We start from the raw sequence: 12,034 nt of genomic DNA, 5'->3' as shown, positions 1-12,034 counted from the left end.
CAATTGTGTATCTTTATTATGTTAAAGATTACTTTAGATAAAGCAAATTTGGATTGCAGTTCTAGATTTATCATAAATATTTATCTTAAAAATGAATGACTTTGGAAAAATTAACTAGATGTTCTGAGTCTCCATTTTTCAACTATGAAATGAGGATTATAGTTCCTGTTACTGTAATAGAAATGTGATTCCTTAAATTGTGAGCCTGTGAATGGAATCCCCTGTAGTTGTTGTGAGCAGTGGAATGATCAGATCAGAATCAAATCTAAAAAGGATCATTTGGACTGCATCAGGGCCACAAACTGATGGAAGCCAGAATGAAAGGGGAGGGATGTTGTGGGAAGCTAGTGCAGTGGACCAGAAGTGGTGCGGGGAGGGGAATGATCAAGTTAGTGTTCTATTTTAGAGGGGGTTAATAAGATTTATTAAAGGTATCAGTAAGCGATACAAGAGCAAGAATGGCATGAAGGACATGGTGATATTTCTTGTCTGAGCAATGGTATGGGAGGTGGTACTATTTAATTAGATGGGAAACCTGTTTCTTGATGAACATTAAAAATTTCGTTTCAAAAGTACTGAATTAATATCCAACTGGAAAAGTTCAGAGTTGGAGATCATATATATATATATTTCAGTTTTCCTTTGCTACTCAGTTAAAGCGTTGCTTCCTCTGGGAAGCCTTCTCTGACTGCTGTTTGCTTGTGACCTTCACACTGTGCAACTATTTGTATAGTATCACTTAATACATTGGTGAGTATTACGTATGTTATCACTGAGTGTTGAAAACCATGGCTTATTCAACTTGGAAATCAGAATGTCTGTGATACATGTGACATAAACAGGTACTCCTGCCACAATCTTTTCATTGAATGAGTCAATAAAAGATTAATCTTATAATGCATTTAAAAGTTTTGCCCCTTGTTTTGTAGACCACTTACTTCTATTAGGAGACGTCAGCTCCTACGAAGGCTACATGGAACCAAGAAACAATGTAACTTACTTTGTCCTCTTGGGCCTCACCCAGGATCCAAAGGAACAGAAGATCCTTTTTGTTATGTTCTTGCTCTTCTATATTTTGACTGTGGTGGGAAACCTGCTCATTGTGGTGACTGTAACTGTCAGTAAGTCCCTGGACTCACCTATGTACTTTTTTCTTGCTAGCTTATCATTTATGGATGTCATTTATTCATCTTCCATTTCTCCCAGATTGATTTCAGACTTGTTGTTTGCAGAAAATACCATATCCTTCCAATCTTGTATGACTCAGCTATTAACAGGACATTTTTTTGGTGGCTCAGAGGTCTTCCTTCTGCTGGCAATGGCCTATGACCGCTATGTGGCCATCTGCAAGCCCTTGCATTATTTGGTGATCATGAGGCAGTGGGTGTGTGTTGTGCTGCTGGTAGTGTCCTGGGTGGGAGGTTTTTTGCATTCAATAACTCAAGTTATCACTATTTATAGGCTCCCATTTTGTGGCCCCAATGTCATGGATCATTTTTTGTGTGACATGTACCCCTTATTGAAGCTGGTCTGTACTGACACGTATGTCATTGGCCTGTTAGTGTTAGCCAATGGAGGGCTGATCTGCAGTATTGTGTTTATGCTCTTGCTCATATCTTATGGTGTCATCTTGAACTCTCTAAAACACCTTAGTCCAGAAAGGAGGTGGAAAGCCCTCCAGACCTGTGGTTCCCACATCACTGTGGTGGTCTTCTTCTTTGTTCCATGTATTTTCATGTATGTACGACCTGCTAAGACCTTCGCCATTGACAAATCATTGAGTGTGTTTTATACAGTCATAACTCCCATGCTGAACCCATTGATCTACACCCTGAGAAATTCTGAGATGTTAAATGCTATGAAGAAGCTTTGGGGAAGAAATTTTATATCTTTGAGTAGATAAATGTATCATTCACCATGAAGAGAAGTATTTGACATTAGGGTCCATATCTTTGGATTGCAGAAGTCCTCCTTTTATTTTTTTAAATATTTTATTTATTTATTTGAAATAGAGATCACAAGTAGGCAGAGAGGCAGGCAGAGAGAGGGAGAAGCAGACTCCCCACTGAGAAGAGAGCCTGATGGGGCCTTGATCCAGGACCCTGGGATCATGACCTGAGCCGAAGGCAGAGGCTTAACCCACTGAGCCACCCAGGCGCCCTTCAGAAGTCCTCTTAAGTTTGATCGGACTTCCTTTATTTGTAAGAATTTAAGTAAATTATAATTAAAGTATGAAGAGTTTCCCTTGTGGCTAGAATGTAAGGTCCATAATACCTTGTTAATCTCTTCACTTAGAAATGTGTAATGCCTCTATAGCAAAGAATCCATGCTATGTAATGAATCACTGAGGACATTTTTTTTTATGATTACATTAATTTTTAGTTATTTAAAAATTTTTTAAAAACATTTTTTCTGAGACAGTATTATTTTGTTAGAGTCTATCAGTTAAATTTATCCTTTTTGTTATATTATTTGTAATAATGCTATGTAGACTTTTCCTTATTAATTTTTGGTTGCTTTAGATAAACATATTTAGACTAATACTTTTAGCTTACATAAGAAAAATTGAAGTGTAATAGATAAAAATAATAATATTGAAAACCTTACAGAAAGAGATAAAGTATAGAATAAAATTCTGTTTAACTCTCAGCATTGTTTCCAATTCTCTTACCCAGAGGCAGTTGCTTGATCTGTATCTTTAAGCTCCTCAGGGAATAATCTGTACAAAATTCAAGAGTAAATATCTATGTGTGAGTCTTCTATGTGTATGCAAATGCCTTACTATAGAACTTTTATTAAAAGATTTTATTTATTTATTTGGCAGAGATCACAAGCAGTCAGAGAGGCAGGCAGAGAGAGAGAGGATGAAGCAGGCTCCCCGCTGAGCAAAGAGACTGATGCAGGACTCCATCCCAGGACCCTGGGATCATGACCTGAGCAGAAAGCAGAGGCTTAACCCCCTGAGCCACCCAGGCACCAGTATTGATTTATTTTTAATTGAAATATAGTTGACATAAAATATTACACTAGTTTCAGGTTTATATCTTCGTGATTCAACAGTTAAGTACACATGATAGTCCGTGGGATTAGGGAGGGAGAGAGGTCTTGAGCAATTCCTTGGAGAGCCCTCATTTTTCCAGACCCCTTGACTTGGGCTCCCTCTGTTTTTCATGGCAGGAAGCCTGGCCTCTGACTTGGCATTCTTGTATCCACAAGGGGATGGGGGTGAGGGATGGGTGGGAGGCCTAGAGCACTACTGGGTTAAGCCTCTCACCTGGCTGACCATCCTTTATCCTCCTGGTGGGTCAGGAATAGAATCAGAGCTGTGGCCAGATGTGGAATTTTGGGGGATTTCCCTATGTCTCCCTGCCATATGAGTTCTGCAGAGGGACAGCATACCGTAGATATCAGGTTAGGGTGGAGCGAGTGCTCCTAGGCAGCCTCAAGACCTCTCAATGGGAGGGCAAGCTAGGAACTGAAGTGGAAAGCCAGCTCCAAGGATGCTTTTCTTGAGCAGAGGAAAAGCTGGAGATTAACCCTGCAGAGTCCCAGAACATCAAAGTTCTGCAGAAAGATCTGGAATGATTTGCCAAGCCCTGAGGCAGAAGAGGATCACTCTAAGATATACCCAGGCCCACGTGTGGCTCACCCTGAAGATTCTTTTGGGAAGGTGTTTCACCAAATAACCTTATCTGACCCTTTGAGCCTCAGTACCTCAGTTTCTACAACACATGTAAGCTTTGGCCCCTGCTACAAAAGTGGATAGTGGAAGCTGACAACAACGAAAATCTGCAGGAGATATACAAAGTAGGGATCCTTGTGCAGGCCCGAAAGAGCAAGTGAACAAGTCTGGAGAACCCTGTGAAGTAACCTGGAGAACATGCTCCTGTAGTGCCTGAAACTCACCGACGTGCAGATCAGCCCCATTGCCCAGCAGCTGGGGCATGAGAAGAATGTGGTCTGACTGGACTTATGCAATGGTCATCAGCAGGGACTACTGGCCAGGAGAGGATTTTGAGGCTGCTGGGTCTCTTTTTTCAAGGGTACCAGTATCCTTTCTTCCAGGACCAGGGCCCAGCTAGGTACCCCTGCCTATGGGATTCACACTTCACTACCCTATACTCCTTGATTCATTTCCCTGAGGGTGGAGCCTTTCCCTCAGGGTCTGTCACCACTCTAGGCTCTCCCATGCTTTCAAACTGAGGTGTTGGCCCTTCCCAGGAATAGGGGTGGGGGACAGAGGAGAGGGGAGAGCTAGGGAACAGTACCTGGGGTTTGTCCCAGGGCTTTGGGATCAAGTTCTTCATTCACTGAGAAAGGATTTGGGAACACAAAAGATGTAGGGGCTAGGAGTTTGGGGGGATTAGTTGGAGGCAATTCAAAGTTCAAGGATCCTTTTTTTTTAATCCTTGAATCACTCATCACTTTGTTCTTAAAGAAGCCTGGGACACAATAAACCAAAAAGTCCATTACAGAATGCTGGTCATGAAAAGTGTAGCTTCCATCTGTTACCATCCATGACCAGCCAAAGTCCCCACAATATTATTGATTATTCCCGCTAGGCTGTACTTTTCATTCTTGTGAGTTATTTATTTTATTCGCCAGATATTGTACCTTTCAGCCCCTTCACCTACTTCCCTGATCCCTCCACTCCCTTCCCCCTGGAAGCAGGTATTTATCTCTGTATTTATGAGTCTGTTTTTGTTTTTTGTTTGTTTCAGTGTGTTGATTAAATTCCACATAAAAGTGAAATCTTTTGCAATGTCTTAAAGATATGCCATACTAGTCCATATAGATCTCTTTGTTTTTCTTATACTCCATGTACTCACTTAAATATATACTAAAATAAATATCTCCATTCCTCTTCATGTTATTACTTTTTTCTGTAATGAAGAAATTTATAATTGTGTGTTTGTGAATATGTGCAGGTATGAGTTGATAGGAGAGGAATTGTTAGGAATGTATTTGAGTCAATGGTCAGATAGCTAAATGTTGAATTTCATAGTTATTGCCAAATTGTTGTCCTTGAGATTGTACTAATAGCTACCCTGCTGCTCAGTCTGTGAAAGTACTTCTGTCCATATTCTCCACAACCACTCACAGATACATATTCATGGTATAAGGCAACCAGAAAAATTGCAATCTTTCTCATATTATTGAGTTTGGGTAACTTTTCATGTGTTTAAGGAATCATCTATTTTTTTTTTGTCTATTTTGGGTAATTGTTGATCTTTTCTATACTGTTATTAGTGAGTACTGTCCTTTACTGAAGAAATTATCTCCTCCACTGTTGTATAAGTATTTGATATTTTTCTGTTATTGAACTTGTGATGTGTTTTAATACTTGTATACATTATAGAATGCTTTTGGCATGTGAGTAATGTCCTTATTAATTTAATATTAAATTATTTTTGGCTTATATATCTTCCTTAAAAAGACTTTCCCCATTTCATTCATACCAAAATATTCTTCAATTGCTTTTATAGCTCTTAATTTTAAAGCTTTGTTGAGCTCATATAACTTACATTAAAACTTTTGATCCATCTAGAATTTATTTTTTTATAGGCATTAAAGAGGTATGGATTTTTTAGTTGGTTTTCAAAATTGCAGTGTTTTTAAAGTTTCATAATTTTCTTTTTGTCATTGACTTGAAGTCCTATTATATCTAAAGCTCCATATACACTAGGATCCCATCTAAGATTTAATTCTATTTCATTGATCTCTATTCCTGTCCCAGTTGGTACACAATAAAATTGCTTTCATATGTAAAACATTTTGTATATACCTCATTTTTTATTCAAATTTATGTCTATGCTTATATATTTACATTTCAAAGAAAAGTTTAAAATAAAAAATGGTTTTACGCTGAAATAAAATAAATAAGTTTAACATTAATGGAGGGCATGTATTGCATGGAGCACCAGGAGCGGTGTGTAAACAATAAATTCTGGAACACTGAAAAGAAAAAAAACATAATGGGAAATAATAAATTGACAAATTAAAGTAAGTTTAAATAAAATAATTTTAAAATAAGTTTAAAATAGTTTAGATACAAGACAGTATTATTTTTAAGAAGATCCCATGCAAATATTATTTATTTAAAATAATACTGTCTTGTAAGAAAGCCCAAATTAATGAAATTATGAATGAAAAGGGAGAGATCACCACTAACACCAAGGAAGTAGAAACAATCATCAGAAGTTATTATCAACAGTTATATGCCAATAAGTTAAGCAACCTAGATGAAATGGATGCATTCCTGGAAAACTATAACTGAAAAAATTGAACCAGGAAGAAATTGACAACCTGAATAGACTGATATCTAGTTATGAGATTGAAGCAGTGATCAAAAACCTCTCAAAAAACAAGAGCCCAGGACCTGACAGATTCCCTGAGGAATTCTACCAAACTTTCAAAGAATAAATAACACCCATTCTCCTGAAGCTGCTTCAGAAAATTGAAGCAGAAAGAAAACTTCCAGACTATTTTTATGAAGCCAGCATTACCCTGATCCCCAAACCAGGCAAAAATCCCACCAAAAAGGAGGATTTCAGACCAATATCACAGATGAATATGGATGCAAATATTCTCAACCAGATACTAGCAAACAGGATCCAACAGCACATTAAAAAGATTATCCACCATGACCAGGGGGATTCATCCCTGGGTTACAGGATGGTTCAACATTTGCAAATCAATCAATGTGATAGAAGAAATCAATAAGAGAAGAGAGAAGAACCACATAGTCCTCTCAAATGATGAAGAAAAAGCATTTGACAAACTCCAGCATCCGTTCCTGATTAAAATGCTTCAGTGTATTATGGAATCAGAAGAGACCCTAAATTTCTAAGGAAATGTTGAAAAACAAAAATAAAACTGGGGCATTAAATTATCTGATTTCAAGATTTACTACAAAGCTGTGATCACCAAGACAGCATGGTACTGGCATAAAAACAGACACATAGACCAGTGGAACAGAGTAGAGAGCTCAGATATGGACCCTCAACTCTATGTTCAAATAATCTTTGACAAAGCAGGAAAAAATATACAGTGGAAAAAAGACAGTGTCTTCAGTAAATGGTGCTGAGAAAAATTAGACAACTATATGTAGAACAATGAAACTCTACCATTCTCTTACACCATACACAAAGATAAACTCAAAATGGATAAAAGACCTCAATATGAGACAGGAACCCATCAGAATCCTAGAGGAGAACATAGGCAGTAACCTCTTTGATATCAGCCACAGCAACATCTTTTAAGATATATCTCCAAAGGCAAAGGAAACAAAAGCTAAAATGAACTTTTGGGACTTTATCAAGATCAAAAGCTTCTGCACAGCAATGGAAAGAGTCAAGAAAACAAAGAGGCAACCCACGGAATGGGAGAAGATATTTGCAAATGACACTACAAACAAAAGGTTGATATCCAGGATCTATAAAGAACTTCACAAACTCAACACACACAAAACAGATAATCATGTCAAAAAATGGGAAGAAGATATGAACAGACACTTCTCCAATGAAGACATCCAAATGGCTATCAGACACATGAAAAAATGTTCATCATCACTAGTCATCAGGGAGATTCAAATGAAAACCACATTGAGATACCACCTTACACCACTTAGAATGGCCAAAATTAGCAAGACAGGAAACTACATGTGTTGGAGAGGATGTGGAAATAGGGAACCCTCTTCCACTGCTTGTGGGAATGCAAGTTGGTGCAGCCTCTTTGGAGAACAGTGTGGAGATTCCTCAAGAAATTAAAAATAGAACTTCCCTATGACCCTGCCATTGCACTACTGGGTATTTACCCTAAATATACAGATGTAGTGAAAGAAGGGCCATCTGTACCCCAATGTTTATAGGAGCAATGGCCACAGTTGCCAAACTGTGGAAAGAACCAAGATGCCCTTCAATGGACAAATGGATAAGGAAGATGTGGTCCATATATACTATGAGTATTATGCCTCCATCAGAAAGGATGAATACCCAACTTTTTTGGCAACATGGACGGGACTGGAAGAGATTATGCTGAGTGAAATAAGTCAAGCAGAGACAGTCAATTATCATATAGTTTCACTTATTTGTGGAGCATAAGAAATAACAGGGAGGACATGGGGAGATGGAGAGGAGAAGGGAGTTGATGGAAATTGGAAGGGGAGGTGAACAATGAGAGACTATGATCTTTAAAATACAACCTGAGGGTTTTGAAGGGGCAGGGGTGGGAGGTTGGGGGAACCAGGTGGTGGGTATTAGGGAGAGCACATATTGCATGGAGCACTGGGTGTGGTGCAAAAAACATTGAATACTGTTACGCTGAAAAGAAATAAGAAAAAAAAGAAAAAAAAAAGAAAGAGGAAAAATGCAAAGATTTAAATAAAAAAAATATATATATATAGCTATTTAGTGTTTCCAGTACTTGTCCTGTTTTCCTGAGTCTTTTTCTACGGTAAATAGCTTTGCAGTGAAGTTTTAGAGATTTTCTAATATGAGTTTTTAGCAGTGCAATTGTTTGATCAGTTGGTAGATGTATTTAAAATTTTTGATGTTCATAGTTATTGCCCAAGTGCCATCCATAAGCTTGTACCAACCCATGTTACTTCCCTCAGTTTAGAGTTTGTACACATTCTCAACAAGAAGTTCTTGATGAATATTTATAATATTTGTAATTCTGGGTTTTTTAAAGATTTTATTTATTTGATAGATAGATAGAGAGATCACAAGTAGGCAGAGAGAGAGGTAGAGAGAGTGGAAGGGAAGCAGGATCCTTGCCTAGCAGAGAGCTCAATGTGCGGTTGATCCCAGGACCCTGGGATCATGACCTGAGCTGAAGACAGAGGCTTTAACCCACTGAGCCACCCAGGTACCTCGAGATTCAGATTATTAAAAACATTGTATTTCATTTGTTTACTGTAATTGAAATTCAGTAAATATAATTGAATTTGATTCTCATGTTTAAAATTATTTGTGTTCATGTTTTATGAATTATTATTGAGTTTTACATGTTTTGTTTGATTGCTGCTCTTTTCCATATGAATTTTTATGACTTAAGCATGCACTAAAGACATTATCCTTTTCACCATTCTGTAAGTATTTTTCTAGCCTATGATTTAGTTTGGATGTTCTTGCTTTGTGCAGAATATCTTTAGTAAAATTTTACATATACATAATCTATTAATACCTTCTATTAATTAATGTATTGATTAATCTATTAATACTTTCTTTTACCTTTGTATCTTTCTCAGAAAGACTTTCCTATTTTGATGTTTAAAATACTCTTCCAGGGGCACCTGGGTGGCTCAGTGGGTTAAAGCCTCTGCCTTCGGCTTGGGTCATGATTCCAGGGTCCTGGGATCGAGCCCCACATCGGGCTCTCTGCTCAGCGGGGACCCTGCTTCCTCCTCTCTGTCCCTGCCTCCTCTGACTACTTGTGATCTTTGTCTGTCAAATAAATAAATAAATAAAATCTTAAAAAAATAATAAAACACCATTAAAAAAATACTCTTCCACATGATTTTCAACATTTAATTGTTTGTTTTGTGGTTTTACATTTTATGCTAAATAATTTTTTTTAAAGATTTTATTTATTTATTTGAGAGAGAGACAGTGAGAGAGAGCATGAGCAAGGAGAAGGTCAGAGGGAGAAGCAGACTCACCACGGAGCTGGGAGCCCAATGTGGGACTCTATCCCGGGACTCCGGGATCATGATCTGAGCCGAAGGCAATCGTCAAACCAACTGAGCCACCCAGGCGTCCCTTATGCTAAATTTTTGATCCATCTACACTTTGATGTAAATACTTAATTAGGGATTAAATATTATTTATTTTTCTAGGTGGTCATTTGTAGAGATATATACTTATCTTTCCCTGCCATTTAAGACATAATGGAATTACACTTAATTTGTAAGACACTTAGATGTCTGATAAGCTTAGTTCTCCTTCTTACCATTCCTTATCAGAGCCATATTTATTCTGTAAACATATTTATGTTTAAAAATAAAATTTTAATAGGCCACTCTAATAAAAGTTATGTTTAGTTTGTGTTTTCAATATGAGTTGATTTAGGAATAGTTAATAGCTTTAGAGAATTAAGAATTCTCATCAAAACCTGGGTAGTTCTTTTCACCTAAAAAGCTTTCTTTGGTGTTCATATAGAAACAGTATGTTTCTTTGTAAATTTAGTCTTTTTGAGTTTTATGCTGTTTTGCAAATAGAATCTTATCTTCTACTTTCCAAGTGTCTGTTGTTTCAATGTAGAAAATCTGCTTTTTCCCAGTCTTATATAAGATGTAATCTTCATAGTACATCATTCATCCTTTTTAGTCTAAGTTCTGCACATGTTGACTATACAGTTATGTAACCACATCACAACCAATGTACAAGCGTTTCATCACCCCAAGTAATCCCCCATGCACCATTGTACTCCCCTTCTACCCTAGCCTCTAACCCTATGCTGACAAATGCTGATCCCTTTCTATTCCTATCATTCTATCTTTTCCAGAATGTTATATAAATTGAATCTACAATATAAAATTCTTTTTTATTTTAGCTTTTTGAGGTATAATTGACTAATCGAAATTGTATATATTTAAGATGCAATGTGTGATGATTTGATATATGTATTCATTGTGAAATGGTTACCATTACCAGCTAATGAGAACATCTATTACCTCACATATTTTTTTTTTCTTCATGAAGGCCACTTAAAATGTACTCTTAGCAAATTTCAAGTAAACAATACAGCATTATTAAGTGGAGCCACCATGCTGTATATTAGAGCCTTAGAACTTTTTCATCTTTTAAAAAATATTTTATTTATTTGAGAGAGTGGACACAAAAGGGGGGGTAGGGGAGAGCAAGGGCAGAATGAGAGGGAGATGCAGGCTTTACCCTAAGCAGGGAGCTTGATGAGGGGCTCGATACCAGGACCCTGGGATTCTGACCGGAGGCAAAGGCAGAGGCTTAACTGACTGAGTCACCCAGGTGCCCCAGAACTTATTTTTCTTATAACTGAATGTTTGTAGTTTTTGAAAATTTCCCCAACCTCCAGTACCTGATAATAATCATTCTCTTCCCTGCTTCTATGAATTTGACTTTTTTTTTTTTAAACTACCACATATAACTGAGATCATGTAGTATTTGCCTTTCTGTATCTGGCTTATTTCACATAACATTCTCCTTCAACCATGTCTTAAAAAGCAGAATTTTCTTTTTTTTATAGCCAAATACTATTTCATTATTTATACATGCCCCATTTTTTGCCCATCCATCCATCAATAGAGTGTTTTTTTTTTTTTTTTTATCTTGTCTATTCTTCAGTGTGGGCCTTGATACCAGGACCCTGAGAATGTGACCTGAGCCGAAGGCAGAGTCTTAACCCACTGAACCACTGAGGCACCCCTATTGTGAATAATACTTCAATAAACACTGGGTGCAGATATTTCTTCAAAATACTGATATTATTTCCTTTGGATAGATGCATAGATGTAGGATTGCTGTATCATAGGATAGTTTTACTTTTAACTATTTTAGGAATTTCCATACTGTTTTTCCTAGTGGTCACACCAGTTTATGTTCCCACCAACAGCATACAGAGTTTTAAATTCTTACGTCTTCACCAACACACTTCTTTTATAAGGGCATTTATTTCATGCCCTCATGATCTAATCACCTCCCAGAGGCACATCTCTTTATACCATTACATCAGACATTAGGATACGAAAATATGAATTTGTGGTACGCAAACATTCAAACAATAGCTCAGGTCCAATTTCATTCTTTTGCTAATTGATATCCGGGTTCCTAGCACAACAAAGTGGCTTTCCTTTCTCTATAGTGTATTCTTGGTGCCCTTTTCAGATATTAGTTGACTGCATATGCATGGGATTATTTCTGAGATGTCTAGTCTCTTCCATTTGTCTACATACCTGTTTTTATGTCAGAATCATAACCTTTTGATTACTCTACTTTTGAAATGTATTTTTGTGATGTTGCTAGTTTTGTTCTTTTTCAAGATTGTTTTGGCTATT

General features: G+C 37.2%; 1 protein-coding gene and 1 pseudogene across 1 annotated transcript; both read left to right on the top strand.

Annotated features, from left to right (window-relative positions):
- The first annotated feature begins 973 nt into the window (after positions 1 to 973).
- Positions 974 to 1,903, top strand: LOC132008303 (olfactory receptor 4A47-like). Its single transcript, XM_059386845.1, has one exon. The coding sequence runs from the start codon at positions 974 to 976 to the stop codon at positions 1,901 to 1,903; it is 930 nt and encodes a 309-aa protein (XP_059242828.1).
- Positions 1,904 to 3,333: 1,430 nt separating this feature from the next.
- LOC132008315 (POU domain, class 5, transcription factor 1-like) lies at positions 3,334 to 4,203 on the top strand (annotated as a pseudogene).
- The last annotated feature ends 7,831 nt before the right edge of the window (positions 4,204 to 12,034 follow it).

The sequence above is a fragment of the Mustela nigripes genome, unplaced genomic scaffold, assembly GCF_022355385.1.
Source record: "Mustela nigripes isolate SB6536 unplaced genomic scaffold, MUSNIG.SB6536 HiC_scaffold_77, whole genome shotgun sequence".
Classification (NCBI taxonomy): Eukaryota; Metazoa; Chordata; class Mammalia; order Carnivora; family Mustelidae; genus Mustela; species Mustela nigripes.
Note: the sequence above shows the minus strand (reverse complement) of the source record. Positions and strands in the feature narration are given on the sequence as shown.

Coding starts and splice junctions, on each gene's coding strand:
- LOC132008303 (XM_059386845.1), top strand. CDS start 974: ATGGAACCAAGAAACAATGTAACTTACTTTGTCCTCTTGGGCCTCACC.